General features: G+C 39.3%; 1 protein-coding gene across 3 annotated transcripts in view; it reads left to right on the top strand.

The window, feature by feature from the left end:
• Positions 1-20,674, top strand: part of Abca3 (ATP binding cassette subfamily A member 3) — a 199,481-nt gene that overhangs the window by 75,871 nt on the left and 102,936 nt on the right. For all 3 annotated transcript variants that reach the window (XM_083110291.1, XM_083110289.1, XM_083110290.1), the window contains exon 2: positions 15,624-15,857. In XM_083110291.1, coding sequence (XP_082966417.1) covers positions 15,628-15,857 — 230 coding nt within the window. In that variant the 5' untranslated portion in view covers positions 15,624-15,627. The remainder of the gene's footprint in view (positions 1-15,623; positions 15,858-20,674) is intronic.

The raw sequence follows: 20,674 nt of genomic DNA, 5'->3' as shown, positions 1-20,674 counted from the left end.
GGGTGACAAAGGAGAGACTGGTGGTCTCTATGGTAGAGTGGTTGGCGTAAAGAGTATCGTCCACGCCACCGAGAAGATAATTTCTGCTTAAATCAAATGGCCGAACGGTCACTGCAGTGCGCCGCGTTGGAATTTCCATGCCAGAAGTCGGTAACACTTTTTTCTCCGTTCCTGGTGCCTCCGAATTCGCTCTCGTGTCATTCCGGCAGTCTTTGTGAAATTCCGGTAATCTTCGTGCAGTTCCGCTAATCTTCGTGCAGTTCCGGAAATCTTCGTGTACTTCCGACAGTCTTCGTGTACTTCCGACAGCCTTCGTGCACATCCAGTAGATGCGAACAAAGTGCAAATCAAATGCTGCAATTTCCCAACACACGTCAGTTCGGGGCGCAGCATTACACGAGCGTAAATGCAAGAAATGTTTCACACGGCTTTTCGAAGCTTCGCGACATAGTGAACCATAAACTTAACACCCTACGAAGAAGTCAGAGGAGTACTCATCAATTCATCATTCAGCCTCATCAACGCGATTAATCAAAGAGAGTGACGAAAAATAACATAAATGGAAAGAAACAAAGAACGGGGCTAAACTGTCCTCTCCTTCCCGTTGTGGAGATGGTACTCTAGCTCTAAGTCTTGTGTTTGTATTTGTTCGTCGGTTTGCCGCACTTTTCGCTAACTGTGACGATGAGAATGAAAGATAATGAATTGAATATGATGAAGGGATAATTACAAACACACATATACAGACATATAACAACCTACAGGGAATTATACTGGATGTGGATCCCAGCGGCAGGGCCTCGTTTGCCTGCAGTGTCCAAGATGCATTAAATTAGTGAGAGTATCATTCTCGTCTCAGTCAATAAAGAAAAGTCTCGATATATTCTCGTTGTTGTCTAGCCGGCCCCCGTGGCGGAGTGGTTAGCACATCGTCCTACGATGCCAGGGGTCACGGGTTCGAATCCCAGCCTGGGCATTCTGGGCATGGATGTTTCTGAGTGTCTATTCATCAATTTCATCATATCATCACTCATCCCCATCTTCGCAAATTAGCCAAAAGTGGCACAAAAAGCGAAGTAAAATAAAGCAAATCCATCAATCAATCGTTGTTGTCTAATAAGACACAAAGACGTTAAAAGAACTTAGTAAAACAAAGAAAAACATACGTTTTAGACAATAAACAACTCGTAGTATATCAACTATCTCTCAATGACTAGGCAGTAACTATTAATATAATTAAACCGCATATTAAAGTACTTAAAATTTATGCGAAATTGTGCAGTGGGATCCATGAGTATCACCATGTTCGTGCAGTTTATTTGACCCAATAAGAGCTTCAAGAATTAAAGGAAAACTGAAACCAAGCTGTTGACAACTTCTGCACCAGCATACATAAAAATCCATCGCTTAAAAACATATCGGATGTAAGTGAAGAATTAATGAAAATAGTCGTGGACAATTTGCACGGTAATACTCATGGATCTCACTGTACATATAAAGTCTCCAACAAGAAAAACCTAACAGACAGAGGCCTCCGGGTGGCGTAGTGGTAACATCGCCATGCAATCAAAGGGTCACTGGTTTAATTCCCGGTGGAGGCATATTGTACAGCGGTTCGGTTACCTTTTAGCCTATCTGAGCGGTCTCGTGCCGATTGTAAAAGCCTGTCTCGTTCTCGTTCGGTGAGTCTGAAAGAATGTGATGTCTGGATTTAGTGAAACAATCTCGGAATCATTCCTCGGACGAAAAGAATACATAATAACTAGGAATAGAATTTTTATGACTTGGCATATTTTTTTTGTAACTGTGATGTGTTCCCTAAAAATATAGAAATTTATATTATGAAGAAACTAATAAAATTAAGGTGCTTCTTAAGGGCATATTTTGTCATATTTGGCCATTTCTGCGTGATAGAGCATATTTTGATGGATTTTCGGTCATATTCAACATATTTTTGCATTTTCAAGAAATATACAGTCATTTTCCAAGTGAATTCGTTCTTACTCCCATGTTTACTCGAGAGTTTTTTTTTCTTTGGACTGTAGCAATTTTTTTTTTCATTTTTATTTGAAAATTTAGAGAATGTTGTGCATTTCAACTCAGGCCCCATAAAGTGGACTAAAAATAGTATGTGAAAATATATCAGCATTTAGATATTGATGTTTGAAACAGTCCAGTTAGAAGGGCATATTTTAGTGCATATTTTGTAAAATTTTAGGTCATAAGATTAGGTGATTTTTGGGTCATAAAATCCTAGCCCTAATAATAACCAATGACATGGCGAAAGCAGGAAAATTAAAATTAAAATGGGCACAAACTGACTAAGGAACTGACATAACAATTTATCATCTCAATAGATAGTGGAAAGATAAAATGTTTTTTCACACTTTGTAAGAACGTTATCTCATCTATCTCTCATCCTTTTAGATTAGCAGGTCTTTTACACGTTTTTTCCTATAATTGGGTGTTCTTGAGAACATTTGCAAATCATTAAGCGAACACTTTTTTCCAGTGAAATTTCCTGGTAACCATACATGTTGCTCTAGTAAGGGTTGGGTTCGACCATTAGTGAGTGTATGCTGAGTCCAAGTTCTGGACCATCCCACTAGGACACGTGGCTCCAAGTGGGAGAAGAAAGGCTCGGATAAACGCCGTATATAAGTGGTTAGGCACACCCAACTTGCTCGTTCCCGGCGTCTTCAAGGAAACCACGTACACCGAATGGTCTTGTGGCACGAGGATGTAGCCGGTACATTGCTAGAGTGCGCGTCAAATCTCCTGCATATGGCCTTCAACGGCTGAACAGCGCCAGCGAATCACGGACGTGCGGCGTTGCCTAGTTCAGAACCTGTTTCGCCTCGCTACTCAATCGTGTACCTGGCGCTCGGATATAAATAGATTATTTCAAGTGTCAGTAGTTCGACAGATGGAAAGATAATGAATTTGCAAGTATGTACGAAAAACAAGCGGTATTGTAGCACATACCGTTCGCTCTGTAAAAGCAATGTTATTATAAACGTATTTGCATTGTATCGTTTTTACTCTCCCTTCGTTCCTGTTGCATTCCGAAACTTTCCGATTAGCGAAGGGAACAGGACACGTACGTTCGCAGTGATGATAGAAGAAGTTGACGAAGAGGATTCCGTCACTGTTCGTTTTTTCCGTGTGTTTAGTGGGTGTGTGCAGCATGTCGTTGAGTGAACCAAGTGGTAGTGTTAGCGAGAGAAGGGACAAAAAATACAGTGTTATACGAATCCAGGCACGACGGGTGATTTTTCAGGTGTACAATTTTTAAAAAAAAATGTTCGAATGAAGAAGAGAGAAGTAAAATTGACTTTAAGAAGTGCCAGGCTCTAACAGATCAAGCGTGTGGTGTGAATCAAGCTACCGTTTCTCGGATATCTTCTGGGGCAAAACAATGTGGATCGGGGCCTGCTCCAATGTTTCAATCACCTACAAAGTACATTAACGTACCGAAAAGAACAACAAACTTAGATGACTTTGAAAAAGACGAAGTTCGTAGAATTTTACGATCGTGGCGAATTTCCTACTGCCAAAAATATAACGTACTCTTTACGGGACAAAATATCTTACAAAAGCTCTACAACTTCCACTTTGAGAATATTGAAACAATTAGGCTTCAAGTACAGGGAAACAAGAAGAGTGTGACATTGTTACGTCAAGGGTAAAATTCCTTCGTATCTAATGTTCCGTGCTCTCCGTGACAATGCGTTTCGCTCAACCACGCTGTCTCTCGTGTGAGATCTCGACATGGCACCGCTGCAGTCCGCTGCTATTGGCTATCGCCATATGCAGGAGATTTGACGCGCACTCTAGCCTCCAAGGCGCTGTAACGGTGTGGTATGATGGGTGCGTAGACATCGAGCGTAGATGGAGGCAGTAGTTAAAGAATAAGTCGCTGACTACGTAGAGGAAGCGATGTCTTCAATGCCTCTACATACAGACTTGCAACTGGACTAGTATGAAATGCATCGGAACACAAACTAAAGCCCCTATCACACGGAACTGGATTTCTAGTAGGAATGCCTTAGTTGGCGCTGAACTAACTTTCTAGGTAGCAATCATGGCCGCCTGGCTGACTGGTTTGGAGGAACAGGACATGTTCTAATTGCTACTTGCTTTCCTCGACTGGATTCTGTGGAACAGCCAATCAGAGCAAAGGTTCCCTCATTACGCAATTTTTTAACAATGCATCTCCTCGCCCTTTCTAAATTGACAGACTCCCTATCAGTGCAGTTTGCAGAATGATTTCAATTGTCAATACAAAATTGTCAATGGCTAAATCGGCTCCAACACACTCGTTCAGGAATTCCACTCTAGTATGCGCATCACTCACAACATGTAACACAAACTTAAGCCCCTATCACAAGAAACTGGATTTCTAGTAGGAATGCCCTAGTTGGCGCTGAACTGACTTTCTAGGTAGCAATCATGGTCGCCTGGCTGACTGCTTGACTGGTTTGGAGGAATAGGACATGTTCTAATTGCTACTTACTTTCCTCGACTGGATTCTGTGGAACAGCCAATCAGAGCAAAGTTTCGCCATGTGAAGATAATCTGTGAGTGTGCAAAGGAGCGCTTTTGTCTGTGGTTTCGGAGTGTTACTCCAGCAATGTATAACGTATGTAGCATGAAAGGCGCGTTGAGTTACACCATCTATGCCGAGTGCACGGTGTTTACATTTGAAACAACTAAAATATTTTTCCATATGTGTACAGTAAACGTTGTAAAGTATGTATTTAAGCAGCGCCATTGTTTTGTACCTAATAACGTTTTATACGAAACGTTATTCCTCTCGGTTGAATAGTTATCGGCTTTTAAAAATATGAAGTGATACATTGTTTATATCTCACGCGGCCGCCATTACAACTTCCCTCGTATGGGAACAAAACAAAAGTCTATCGACAAGTACGCTGATAAGTATCGTGTGAGGCGAAAACTAGCAAATTGGTAGACGGGAGAGTAGCTGGAGCGAGTAGGGTAAAGCGAGCTACTCTCCCCGTGTAAACAACTGGGAAGAGCACTGGAGCCAGTACTCGCTCCAGTAGTCAGGACAGTCGAGTGGCTGTCCACGGAGGACAGCGAATCGACCGAGTTGCTTCCTGTCCCACATTGTTTACACTCGCGCGTAAACTCGACGAGCCACTCGGTCAATGTAAAAGCTTTCTGAGGACAGTATAGAGTGTGTTGTGTGAGTGTCCATGGAATTTGTGTCGATTATAGGAACAAACAAAACAAACTACAGGCGTATGATGCTTTAAGTGTAGAGGTTGATGTATTTGGCGTAGGAGAAGTAAAATTAAAATAAGCAATTTACATTCTACACAATCAAGAACGATCGAAAATAGAAAAATCAAGGAAATTGGTTTTCTTTCCAGACATGTCCTCGTCCATTATTGTATTCATTTCTCGTGAAAAAAAAAGTATGTAAACCGTTTCAGAACTTTCTTTTTTAAATCGCCAACGACGTCGGTGGTTCATTCTGTCAAAAGAGCACCAAACAGCTGCAGCTACTATCCCACTTTGCTGGAGTCTAGTAGAAAGTGTGTAAACAGCTTCTCGCCATGTCGAGTCGAGCAGACAGGCCAGTAACTCGTTCCAGTAACTCTCCCGCTCACTCGACCAATGTAAACCAGCCTTAATACCAGAGCGATGAACAGTGTCGAGAATTCGAACCCGAGATGGACGGGCGGGCGAATAGACAATACATCCATGACCCTTAATCGAGCTTCGACCTGGACAGGTGGAACTATACTGTTCTATCAACACCCCAAGATGTATGACGTAAAACGCGTAGAAGGCTGAGAACCCTTAGAGAAGAGAACTTTAGCTGGTGAAGTTGAAATAACCAGGTTAATTTCTTATCGAAAATGAGACCGAAAAATCGAACCTCATTCGAGAAAAGCAGGGGCGTTCTTCCCATATACAAGACGGCAGGTACGTTGACGACAAAAGTGAAAGCACACGGATTGATTTGAAGCTGTTGCAAATCTATTAACGATCTGATTTACCAGTAGAAATTATAAAACAGAAAAGGCACTCCCGTGTTTTGATTTTGTGCTGCAAACCATCACTGCTGCCATCTGCAGTCCAGGTTTGAAGTGTTTCACCAACTTGGATGGCTTCGGATTTGAGCGTTCTGTGCTTCCACAATATCCACTTGGGCAGGGGTGGCCAGAAAGGAGTTAATGACACACACTGTGTCATAGAAATTTCTGGGGGGGAAATTAAAATATATATATTGTTGGAGCTTATCCACCACCTCTATTTTTCTATATTCATAAATTTCCTGGGATTCAAACCCACGACTCTTGGCGTTGTAGCCGGTCCTGAGTTCGTGCTCCAAGTTGTATCGTTAATAAGACAAAAAGTTACATTTTAGTGGTTTGACCCCAATTTTTTAAAGAAATACAATGCAGCAGTGGTGTAGACAGACACCAACTGGTAAGCTGACGGCCTTTTGCCATTGTCTTCCATGTACTCGTAATTCACACAACGAGAGCGCTACAAATCCCGGTCTGACCAAAGGCGTTCTTTGATTGTTCTCTTATCAATTTCGTCATTTCATCACTCGTCCTCATCTTCGAGATTACTCAAAAATGACAGAAAAGCGAATTAAACCAAATCAACGAAAGAAAAACTGCATAGGAGCTTCAATTACGTATTATAACCAGTAAAGAACTGAGCAAGATCGATACAATAGGATTATAAAAGGGATTCTATTTATTGAATAAATTGTGGCCACAGCTTACAAAAGCGGCTGCATAAGCAATCACAAATACTTCATATGCCATACTGACGTCACGACGAAATTCGAAACAATCGTGCAATTGTACAGTGGGATCCATGAGTATTACCGTGCAAATAGTCCATCACCATGTTCGTGCACTTTATTTGACCCAATAAGAGCTCCAAGAATCAAAAGAAAACTCAAAACAAGCTGTTGACAACTTCTGCACCAGCATACATAAAAATCCATTGCTTAAAAATATCTAGGATGTAAGAGAAATATTAATGAAAATAGTCATGGACAATTTGCACGCCAATACTCATGGATCCTACTGTACTGAGCAGCACGTAGCACAGGTCTGTTACATTCTGTCGGCTTATGCGTTATCTTACTGTCATATAACACACTTTTGCGTTGCTTTCGCTTCCTCGATATTGTTTTGTTGTCGCACCTGTTGAAAGATCCCCACAGCGTGTGTCCGTTAGTCGCATGCTACATGTTGCATCGGTGGAAAATACTGTGCACCTTGACACTTTACAAGAAATAAAATAAATATGATTTGCATCCACTGCTTTCTCACATCAAATACCTACATTCACTTAGTAAGCGTTTTTATACGTATATACGACTTGAATTTCACAATATAAAACTAAAGTTGCATATTTCGAAATGAAAACCCTTTTAATTAATGTTACAGTTGAATGCTAGTTGGGCATTTCTATTGTTCATAAACCAAAGATCAACTAAAATGTATAACAAGCAATAATGTTTCATATGAAATGTGTGGATTTTTTTACTAAGAGTTTACTACACTGCACATTGAGTAATTAATTTATTTCATATTTACGGCATATAAACATTTTATTAGACCGATAACAACGTACTAAATATTTTCTTCTAAATGTGAATTTAGGAGCGAATCAAGATAAGAAATGTCGTTTGACAAGGTGTCTCACGATAACATTTAACTGGAACTGCACAAGTATTTACAGCGATAAGAATGTTGAGAGAGAACATTCGCACATTATTATTAATTATACACATAAAGTATTGGAAGTTGGAGTTTTGTTTGCATCTTCTTACCTTTTCATGACGCAGGTAGCATAAAAAAGGATGTTCAACGCACTGTCGCACATTCGCACAAACAAAAGCGTACACCACAGACGTACACTGTGCAAAACATCAGTCCAAAGACGTTGTAAATATGAAGTAGATCGTTCGATGGCGCTGATAGTTGGGAATAGTGAAAATGTACCAAAATTCCGCCATATTATGCCTACATGAAATCCGTGATAAAAAAAAATGAGCTTTCCAGGGAGGGGTTAAATAGGTTCACATATGATGTACAAGTAATATATAATGCAAATTAACGAAAATAATACGGCTGTTGTTTATAATCGTAGAACCCTGTAGTATCTCATGGAAAGCTTACAGAACTAAAAAGTGTGAAATTTTTAATTCATTGCCAAGTTTCCAATACAGGATGTGCCGAAAGTACGTTGTGCTGTACATTGTATATATATATATATATTGCAACAAATATATTTTAGTCATTGTTCTTGTTGTTTCTTAATTGAAAATTATCAAACGGACGAAACGTCGTTAGGTGATTATGATCTTTGGCTCCCACTGATGAACGGACTTCAGACTGGTACCGAAACATAGGTGACTTGTCGAGACGTGTACAGACCTCTGTAAAACTAAGACGAGACAGAGATTGACATTGGCATGATATTTGATATTTTACTTAAACCAAATTTACTTTACTATGCCACTTATGCCGATCGAGTATCTATTATATATACTGTTATTATTATTATTATATCAATTTCAAATTCAATCCATTGGTAGCAGTTGTCTGTGCAGCGTGGTTGCATATATTCAAGAAATATATGCAACCACGCCAGACAAAATAAATTAAGGAACGCCGTATGTCTTATGAAAGATTGTGCAACGACACGATGTATGCATTGTTTATACTGTAGACGTAGAGCCTTGACCTTCAAGATCGAGAGGAAAGGGAGAAGAACAAGATGGACACAACTCGAGACAAAACCGAAACTCGTCTCGTCTCGATAGCATCCCTAAAAGGAATGACCAATTGAGAAAATCTATAACGATTTAAGTCGTTTCAAACTACCAAATTTTTAGTCTGTAGCTTTAACGATTTTCCAGGGAAGGGCAATCAAGTGACTTTTTCAGGGGGGAGCAAACTAGGTATATTTCGCCCCAAAATAGTGTTGCCTCCTTTAAAAAAATCCTTCAGTCTGAGTTACGTTCTTGCAACGCACTTACAATAACTGACAAGAATTACTGTGACTAAAATGAAAGTATGGGTGAAATATATAATTTTTTGGTGAACATACATTTTCCAGGGGAAGCGTGGCCTCCTCTTCCCCCTTCCGAATGTCTATGCATGAATATAGTATTTTTCAGATCTCTCAATTCACAAATATTAATATTTGCGTCTCGAGCAGTTTCAGAGTTTTCGGCGAAACAAAGTCATGCTGGTTCTATTAGCACGCAGCAGTTGTTACTACACACCTAACAACCAGGGAAAAGCTCTGATAAAAGCTCACTTAATGTTTGCAGATATTTTAGAAGGTTTATCTCAGACAATGCCCGCCCCCCCTTTCTATCATTTGGGTGGATGACGTCATAAGATCCAGCTTAAGTTTGGAATATACCTGGCGGACCGCCAAAATCAACATAGCACATCATTATGCAATCGCAACATACAGCTGCACTGAAAAAAGGATTTCATATACGTTTCACTTCTCTGTCCCGTGATGAAGTTTCGATAACACCGTGTGACGTCACTTCCGGGAAACGTGAAATTTATATCATTCGCAAAAATAGCTTACCTCTTGTTTAGGTACAAAATCCGGTTCTTATCGAAAACGATCTGCGATAGGCATTCACGTAATGGAACTGGCTCTTGTACATCGCAACGCAACACTGAGGAAAACTATTGTGATCATTTTACATTTGAAGTCAGGAAAAAAATTTGAAGAGCACAAAATTGTTATCCTCGGTTGTTTTTTGTCGGAGATAGAAGTTGCAGAAAGTTCAAGGATAAACATAGAGCTTCAATTGGGGTCGATATAGCTACACACGTAGCCTCAAGGGCGTACCCAAGGTGTGGACTGGTGAGGTTGCAACCCCTCTCCCCCACTCCCAATGAATAATATAAAAATTGAGAGCAACTGTTAAAATGAAAACCTCCGTAGTGTGCAAATTGGGAAGTTCAAAATTAATAACCATATTTCTAGGGCATTTTCTGGTTCCGAATCGTAGACTCCAGCTTAATTTTTTTTCTTGCTAATCACATCATCCAGTCTGATATGTGATAACCGAGTGTGTGGCTTTATCTGCGTTTTGTTTTAGTCATGTATGGTCAGAGTGCATATGTGGAAGTGAGAAAATTTCTAAAGAATTGTTGCTTATTGTTGACTTTTGTGTGCCTGTAGCAATTTAGGACAGCAGAACAAAAGCTTAGTAATGCAACGCGTTTTTATGTATCAATCAATATGATATTTATGGTATAACTTAATGTAATTTGCAGGAAAAGTTTCGTAGTTGGCCTAATACACACAGACACAAACACTCACGCACGGACACACGTGTATATTTTGTGCGTGCAAAAGTCTTAACAGTCCTTCCAATACGCTAGTGACTGTCCTGGCCACAGTGTAGAAAGTTTATTTTTACAATGGGACTAGCAGAGTTACCAGGCATCTTTTTTTCAGGGCAGTCGAACATTTTAGTCTTAAGTCCAGTATCTGGAAGGAATTTTTAAACAAGAAAACATCAGACATGCCCTACATTTTCAGCATCTTATAAAATAAGCATTACGAAAATAAGTCTTTCAGTTAGAGAAATAGAAAATCATAGGAAAGTAATGTTATCCCCTCAGGGAGTTTATTACTCTGCAGGCTGGTGTATGGATGACACTAAAAATAGTGCATTGTTTTTCTTATCGGAAAAAAGATATTTCAATTGATGACGCAAAGTACTGTGATCAATTAAGTTTATATAATCATTTATGAAGAAAACATTACTTTTGAACTGATGTCTCAGTTTCACATTGCTTCCTAACGTTTCCTAGTACTTATTAGATATTATTTGCTGTGGATGATTGTGTCCTTCATTTTGAATTTGGGAACCTAGGGGCGTGTAAAATGCCGCAGAAACTAAGTTGGCTGCGGAATTTCCTTTTTAATACGACAGTAAAACACTGAATGGTTTGATTTGATGTTTAAAGTCCACTTTATGCACGGTATGGCTAATTGGGACTGGACCTACAGTTTAAAGTGGGATCCGAACCTTGATTACAAGGCGACGACGCTACCACTGCGCCATCAGGCAGGTCCACACTGTGAATGGATAATAATAGAACCATCTTTATTGAGGGGGGTGTATATCAGCCTTGAGGCACCTCTAAAGACACATCCTCACTATGGGTGTCGGTAAGGTCGATCGAAAAAGCCGAACAAATGCGTACATGTCTGTCTGTGACGACTGGCCGATTCCAAACCGACTGCTAGTCGATCATGGCCGATCCAGGTCGCCCGGCCCTGCGACTGCCTCCGATACAGGCAAGTAAACAGGGGTGCCCACAGGGGGGTATTATGGCGCAGACTACGCCATCGAAATTTTTGGGGGGATTTTTTTTTTCCATAATGTAACATAAAATTCAACATTTATATATACAAATTATTGAAGCAAGCCTTTTACTTGAACTTCAACGAAGCATCATAGTATTCACTTTACGAAATAGCAATTAGGATTTTGATAACTTCAATGAAACTCGGACGTCACTAATTAAAATTTCCATATATTTTTCACTTATTGATCAACTGTGTTTTTGTTTCTTTTTCGTTCCTATGGTCAAAAATGTATATAGAAATGTATACATCGTAATTTTACATTATGAAGAATGTGATTATAATTAATTATACATCATATTAATGCAACAACGTTTTCCAAAATATAACAAAACAGAAATTGATAACATAGATATATCATCGTGCGTATTAAGCACAAAATTAAACAGAACATAATAAATGAAATAAACGAACATCTTTGGGTCAGTCACAATACGCACCCCTTTATTTCAGTTCTGTAAATATCGAAAATTTTACCACATTTAGTTCCAAACTTATGAACATTTTTAAATTACAACATAAATTACTTTTTTTCAAACAATATTAATTAAGTTCACTATGAACTCCGTGAATCAAACTTGACTGACATATTCTTCATTTTGTTTTAGTTGCATGCATTCAGTACATTAAATGAATAAACAATATTATTGACTATGCAAATATCCAACATTTTTCACTGTAGAAGTGTCCGTAGTTACCGTAACCTAACTACAGTGAAAAATGATGGATATTTGCATAGTCAGTAATATTGTTTATTCATTTATTATTTTTCCAAAATAAATGTAAAGACGCTTACACGTTAGGTACACCATATTTAATCCATTACATGAAAAAAATGAAGTATTTAGAGGTAGCGATGCCCACTTGTGGGTTTGTGGACTCACGTTATGCCCAAGCAACTTACTTTTTGGGGGGGGCGATTTTTGGTAATGGAAATTTGATGTGAAACAGTACAGCATTTGTTACAAGTTGAATTACGTTATTAACTATCCATTGCTGTTACATAAATAGCAAATTCTAGACTGCGAAGGAAATTGCAACGGATAATATTTTTATTAACGAAGGGGGGGATATCCAACTCTTACACACTGGGTCTTAAATCGACACGTGGATTCAGGTGGGGATTGAATAATAATAATACGTTGGGAGAGGGGGAAGGCAATATCCGACTATTGAATGTCAGTGTTAAATCTTAGATTATCCTGTGAATTTTAGTTAGGGGGCTGAGCATTCAATTTGGGGGGATATCCAACTCTTGTGTACATGGGCGCCGACTTGTCAAAATTATTGGGGGGGGGCCTCTGATCACTGAAAACAACTAATGAATGACTTACTACCTCCCTTTTTTAAGTTTTGGCCTCAGTGTTCGGAATCTCGTAAAAGCCCATGAATCCCTCAAATATATTAAAATTTTTATTTACAGTTCGAATGCAGAATGTGAATTGTTCACGGATGGATATGTCACAAGTTTCGTCAACCATAATAGCAAAATATTCCAGACTTTTAATATCTGCTACCACGGGGCGCAAAACAGATCTCCCTAATATATCAATGATCTCGTTCTGAATGTCATGTGAGAGCCATTTGTAGCCCCAACGTCAAATCCACTCTCCTAGTTCATGAACATCTTCTTTTGAAACTATTTTTAGTAAAAATGTTAGCAATAATCATAATTATATACTTAGTATATAGTAATAAGTCATGTGTTTTGCTGTCTCTGGTCATAGACCCCCCCCCCCCAAAGTTGATGGTTTAGCGGTCTCAGTTCCCCAAAGTTGATGGTCTAGAACATTTCAAATGTGTATTTAAAGTTAAGTTCATGTGGTACAATTCAGAGTAAACTTTACAAGAGAAGCAAAATAATACATTAGATCCTCTTAAGCAAAATTATTTGGAGGGCTCTGCCCCCACATCGTTAACATTGGGGGGGCTCGAGCCCCCCCCCCAAGCCCCATGGAGTCGGCGCCTATGCTTGTGTATTAATATTACGTCTGAGATTATAGCGGAAAATGTGGTTTGGGGACGGAGATTTTTTCTTTTGGAGGGGGTAATATCTAGGTACTCTTCAATATCAACAGTAAGTCCAACATTTTGGTTGGAGGATTGAATAGCCTATTAAATTTGAGGGGAGGAGATGTGGAGCTCTTAATAAAGTGTAAAATCTTAGATTGTCAAGGGATTTCTTTAGGGTTCGGACATTATATTTGTGAACTATATTTAGCGATATGGTATGCGCACTTTTCTGCGCCGAATATGGGAAAAGAGAAGCTGGAAAAGAGTAAATATCAAGGGATCCTATGAAAGTATTGACGTCCCATTAAATTAATATTCTTGCAAGCCTGCAAAGAAATGGATATAAAATTTTCTTGCTCGCTTCGCTTGCAATATTGCGTTGTAAAAATGCGTGTCTGGCATTTTCATGAGACGATTGTAAAGAATTATAATGTAGCTGCATTACAATTAATAATATAATTTCTTAAAATATAATGTTTAGTGTCGGTATACTGCTTAATTTAAAGCAGGTGAGTCATTTTGATGATATGGTTCTATTAGCAATATTATTGTATTATTGATTCCCTGTAGACTATTCTGCAATAGTTGTACTAACTGTGTACTTCATAGTAACGCCTTGCACATTACTCGATAAAACAGGAAAATAAATAGTGTCAAATTCGCATTTCTAAGTTATTGTTGCAGGGTAATTTTGCTTTGGCAAGTGAAATTTGCACTGAAGATGAAATGCATGTAATTATTGCTATGGATTACTAAAAAAAATGTAATTACCCCAAGCAGAGGGGGTGAGTTCTTTGAAGGAGGCGCCTTATTATATTCTCGTCCCGGCCTTAGGAATTTCTAGCCAGGGTTCTGTAATTCTCGATCTTAAGTTGTGTAAGACTTTGTGTTAAATACCCAAATTGTGGGTTATTAAAATTGTTCTCCAACCACAAACACTGTTTAAATACATATTTATATAATTATGACACTTGAGATTGCTAGCTTTCCGTTATTTCGAAAATTTGAACCATTAAAAAATATGGACAGTTTAACTGTCTATTGTATTCAAATAAAATGAACCAAAAATATTTTGAGGGGTAATGCATCCACGGTCTAGCTGGGGGATGGAGACCTCTGTTTAAGGAGGACGGGGAGATGAAGTATAGTGTTCAATAAAGGTTAAGAAAACGTTACTTTCAGTAGACACGCTATCGTAATTAAATACTTCATGTGGAATACCACCTGATTTGGGGGGGCCCATGACGAGATTTGGGGGGATTGCGACATTGGACTTGGGGGGATGGGCACCCCTGCAAGTAAATGACTCCTCTCTTGTGATTGGGACCAGTTACTTGCCTCTTGCATAGAACACTGGTGTACGCAGAGGGGGTTGATGGAGCTACAGCCCCTCCAGAAATAGAAATTAAAAATGAGAGCAGTAAAGAACTCGGGAGGGGCGGGGGACGAAAGTGGTAACTGAAACTCCGCCTTAAAATGACCCCCCAATTACTTTTTTTTTTTGTTTTTCAACAACCTTTAAGACTTTAAGACGAATGTTAAACATGGCGATTATACGCATATAACGCAGCTATGTAATATCCACTTTTACAATTCCAGCCCCCCCCCGAAAAAATCCTGGATACGCCAGTGTTGTACAGTAATAGCGGTCTCACCTCAGTATCTTACATTCTTCACTCAATGTGACGACACGGTTTTAATATCTTATATCGCAATATGACATTGCAAGAGTTAATAGTGTCTTGAGATTAAAATATATATTTTGAAAGGGGGGTGCGAAAGATAATTAAGGTGAGCGCAAGCAGTTCTTCGCACACCCCTGATGATAATAACTGTGACTGTCCTCTGCCTCCCCACCAGTGGCGTGCCAGAATTTTCGAAAGGGGGGTAGGAATACTTTTGATAGTACTCAGCCCTCATTATGCCTTCGACGTCCTTTCTTTTAGGAATACTGGGCCAAAAGACGGGGTAAGACCCCCACCAACTCATCCTTGGGCACGCCATTGCTCCACACTCATTTCTGTCTCTCCTGCTTGAGCAAAGAACTTCCCTTAGCGACAGATCCAATTGTCTCAAAATTACCATAACTGAATGTTAATTCACTTGTTCGATCTGCAACTCAAACGGAACGTTCTTTCTAAAAACATATTGATATCCAATGCTCATTGCTCTTTTGTTTTTCTTCGTTTCAGGAAAATGGTCAATAACTGGAACAAATTCGTTCTGCTCATGTGGAAGAACTGGGTTCTACAGAAAAGACACAAAATCCAGACCCTCGTCGAAATCCTTCTTCCCGCCGCTTTCACAATACTGCTGGTAGTCATCAGAGACCTCGTGGAATCTACGCAGTACACCGAGCCAATCATTTACCCGCCATTCCGTGTTCTCCACGCCCCTCCGCCGGTCTTCTTGGACAAGGATAAAGCGTAAGTAATCTACGCTCTACTAAAGAGCTTGCAAATAAACATAACATTAACAGAATGTGCTGTCTGATCGATCGATTGTTGATTACTGATTGAACCCAGAGTAGGGTTGCCAGCAGGAGCGACAAGATAAAATTTCCAACCAGGCGGTGGATTTTTGGCACACCGTAGTGGGATGCGTGAGTATTACTAAGCAAATTGTCCATCACCGAGTTTATTCATTTTACGAAATGAGAGCTTCAAGAAACAAAATGTCAGACACGCTGCTGACAACCTCTGCATCGGCATACATAACAATCCATTCTTCAAAACACGTACGATGCAAGAGAAACATTGATCAAAATAATCATGGACAATTTGCAGAGCAATACTTGTGCATTCCTGGTTTCCACCTTCCCCCAATGATTTTTAAAAAATATGAACGTGGTGTATATTTACGGTTTTTATGACGAAAAATAATGTTTATTTTGAAAATACTGCAAGTGTTACTGTTAAGGAACACGATTATTGCAAGTATGTGTTGAATACCTACATAATGGCATCAAAATAACAGTAATGTCTTGGTTTAAATTGCTACATGATTTTGCAATATACTTATTTAGTCATGCAGCAGGAACTTCACTTAATTCTTGTCTACACAAATCGAAGTATTTTTAGTACAAATATCCAGGCTTATGCAATCAGAAATAAGGTTTTGGCGCAATGGGGACGCCCCAGGTTTTTATGAAAAATGCTTTCGAAATTGGCAGATACGGTGACCAACTTACGGCCATGAATTTACAGGAGATTTAGACGCGACAAATTTTGCACATTTTTATCGGCCCGGCATCACTCCAGCAAATACTTATGGGTTATAAAATATTAAACATAAGAATTCATTTACATTTCATATAATATACAGTTCACAATAGAGAATAAAAATTTACAAAGTTCTTAGTCCTAACCCATGTGTGTTTGTACATTACTGCTGCAGAACTAAGCATTCAATTACCTACTGCAAGATATGACGTCACTTCCGTCCGCCAAAGGTTAAACGTGCACCATCTTGCAGTCGACTTGCAGTTTTGTATAGTTAGCCGAACTCGAAATGAGTTGAAATTTCGCGATCTTGATTGTTAATTAAATATACGGGAGAAGTAGAATGTCAATACGATACGAGAGCCGGGAGGACCCCCCCCCCCAAAAGGGGAAAGATTCCTGGAAATACGGGAGAGTTGGTCACCCTATTGGCAGAACTGCTTCAGGGCTTCCACAATTGCCCAGTGAAAAGGTCTTGTTATCAAGGGGTCCAGGGTTCGATACCCAATGGAAAAGATACAGCGACGGTTGGCATCATCGGCTAAGTCCATCCGGGCGGCAAGACAAAAAAGTTACCCCGGCCATACTGAAGAAAACAGCCAACTCCACCTGGCGACGAAGTCAAGCAGCGTCGCGCCGGGACAGAACGTGGATGAGTCACCGTCTTCGAAGGAGCACGGAGGATCATCCCTCCGGATAAAATAAGAAGTACACACATCGTATCACACCTCCACTCATCGCCAGCGACAGTTGTGCGACGACTGCCCAACATCAACAAAATAAAAACCGCCATGAAGAGCCATCATCAACTCATATACGGAGGCAGAGTCGGTAAAAAGGCCATAGACGAAACAGTGGAAAGATATAAACATCCTTTACTTATTCGAGATTCGAACCCTGTGTTCTTACTTTCACTCCGTGCACGCTAAACCCTACAGACCACGGAGTAGTCTGTTCATGTAAAAACTATGTAAACTGGAGTACATCAAGAAACCACTTTCGCTCGCTAGTACTAGTTCAAGTCTCGCATGCTCGAGCGTTTACAATGGTTCATTCAGTCATACTTTATTGGTTTTAGCCGTATACCAGCTCTACACCAAGTGTCCTAAACATACGTCATGCATGTAACATGATACTGTTACATCAAATTACAAATTTTGACTATATACAATTTTCATATACATCTACATCAATACCATACAAAATCTAAAATTGATAATAAATACAATTGTTATATCTGGTGACTATATCAAGTTACATATTTTAAATATTTACAATTTTCTTATGTCAATATTAATATTATGAAAAATCTAAAAATGATAAATACAATTGTTACATCTGGTGACGATATTAAAGAGGATAAAGAAGTTGGGAGAGGTATTCCTGTTTTTATTAAATTCTTGAATAAGATCTCCCTTTGAGTGGTATAAAGCGGACATTGCAATATAACATGATGAGCATCTTCCTGATCTAGATTGCACTTGCACATAGGTGAATTAACCAAAACCACGAAAACTTATTGTTTAAATTTAGTACATTTTTGTATGAATGACCCATATATGTAAATTTTTGTTTAACTCATATCTCCCAATCTTGTTGAATTTTGTTTTTAACTCTTGGTAACATATCTGTAGTGACAATAAACGCATGCAAAATATCCATCCTGGCAGTTTCAGCCCATAATCATGTGTCATTTTCAGATATCACTGTATTGGTAAGTATAAACTACATTTTAACATGGAGATAATGGCTACGTTTACTTAAGTTTCATTTTCACGGCGTCTTTCACCTCACGATCCATGTTTGAGGACCCACTACAAGAGACAAATTACGGTTCTGGACTTCAAAGGAATACCGCTCGTTTTACCTGTTCGAGCAATGAAGCGTTCGTTTCCCTACGGTATCTAGCGTCATCCGTGCGAACTGTTTGGGGATCGAGCGAAATCCTACAGCACTCCTCATTAGAATGTATTTTAGCGGGAAAATCACACCTTCCAAGTGCCATTCCTAGATCCGCCACTGCTTTACCAGCACAAAGACACAATTTCAGAAACATCATCGTTTAATTCACTTTTTTAAAAATACAAAGTTTGGAAACATTATCCTTTTGCACGCGGCTAATTAGTCAATAAAAAACACTGTCCAGTAAGTGCAAGTTTGCTGTCGAAACAATGACCCGGGTTTTTTCTACAGTTTTCCGGGTGAACCTGTATCAAGTTATTTTGGGACCGACTCCTTTCTGTCATGAAACTTTGCGTGCTAGCGTCCAATCCCAGATAAGAATTTTAAGTAACAACTTTCTGGGCGTTCTCGTGCTGACTGGAATTACAAATGAGCTGTTGATACCTAATTAATAAAGGAATTTCATTGCAGTCTAGCGTGTCTTTGGAGAAAGTGATCAAAAGCAACCCGTCTTTGGAAAGGCTGAGAACTGTTGGCTGTTCCATGGTTGTACATTTTTATACGAGTGTGTTCGGGGGAGAGATGTTTCGGTCGAGTGTGGAAATCAAGATAATACCAATGTTCAGGATCAGAAATGTTTGCGAGAACATTGGGGATGAAAAATGTTTGATTTTCCGGCACTGTGAAAATCTTGAATGGGGCTGGTCTGGCAAAACTGTAAATAATTATAATGAAATAGATAATAAATCCTCTTGAATGACAACTAATAATGACGTATAAATTAAAATTTAGAACAATGCTTTTCCACACAATTCAGAAACTGTCAGCTAGCCCCACACAGTTTAGGTAATTTCCAATTCTTTATTGTTAACATACACCTCAATAACTTAACTCTCAACTACAAAAGGGTCACATGTATAATTTGAACTTGTTGCTTTCATATATGTGTAGTTTTGAAAGCCCATTCCTTGCACGATTGACACATGCAATCGCTTTCCAATGACTCTCCACAAAATAAGCAAGGTTGTTTTCCCTTCTTTCTGATGACTTCTTGTGTTTCTTTCTCGAACAGAAATGCCTGAATTGTCAATCTGCAATTTGTTACAATTTTTTTTCTTCACATGTGACTATTTTGCCCTTGTCATGGATTTATTTTACTTTGTTCCTTTTGTATGGTGATGAAGTAAAAATTTCACTGTCTTCAGTTCCTTTCATTGCTAGTTAACAATTGAGGATATCAGCTTTCTGTGGATTAGGTGAAGAGTTGGCAAGGAACCATCATTTTTTGTTAATTGTAGGATAGTTGAGTTGTTCTTTTGCATCTGATGCTACCCTCCAATCAGGTGTCCAGGGCTACCTGACACACAATACATAGCAATATGCTTCCTACAATCTAAATGCATCATAGTAATTCCATATCAATTTCTCATATGGGAGGATGAAAGAAAGAAGAAACCAATATTTTGAACCACTTACATTGATGTGTCAGATCCAAGGTGGCAGATTGTTTATTTGTATCAATACAATATTTAGGAAATAAGTGGTTTTTACAACACTTCTTATTCAGTGTATATCATCATCCTTCGCCGTTTCCTGCCACTGGCTGGGTCGGCATAGAAAGTCAAGCCTCTCCATTTTCTTCTGGTCTTCCACCACTTCTCTCTTTCCACGGTGTTCCAATCTTGTCCTCTTCTTCTAACACTCTCCACTATCTGCTCTTTCCACCGACATCTTGGCCTCCCCTTTGGCTTTACTCCCATTCCTTGTGCATTGTAAGCTCTTACTGGCAGTCTTTCTGCATCCATCCTCTTCATGTGTCCGAACCATCTCCTCTGTGCCTGATCTATTCTGTCCTGAAGCTTCACCACACCCACTGTATGTCGGATCTCCTCATTCCCTATTCTATCCCTTCTAGTCTTCCCCAAGATACTCCTTAAAAATTCCATCTCCACTGCCTGCATCTTTCTTTTGTCTCTCTCTGTCATTGTCCAAGTCTCTGCTCCATACATAATTATAGGCACATAGTATGTGTTATATATTACCTTCTTGCATTTCATACGTACATCACTGTTCCATATTAATCTTCGAATGCTTTGATATAGTCCACCACCCATTTGTCC

This window comes from Lepisma saccharinum, chromosome 24 (genome assembly GCF_977018435.1).
Source record: "Lepisma saccharinum chromosome 24, izLepSacc3.1, whole genome shotgun sequence".
Classification (NCBI taxonomy): domain Eukaryota; kingdom Metazoa; phylum Arthropoda; class Insecta; order Zygentoma; family Lepismatidae; genus Lepisma; species Lepisma saccharinum.
The sequence above is the reverse complement of the archived record's forward strand: the minus strand, read 5'-3'. Positions and strand labels throughout refer to the sequence as shown.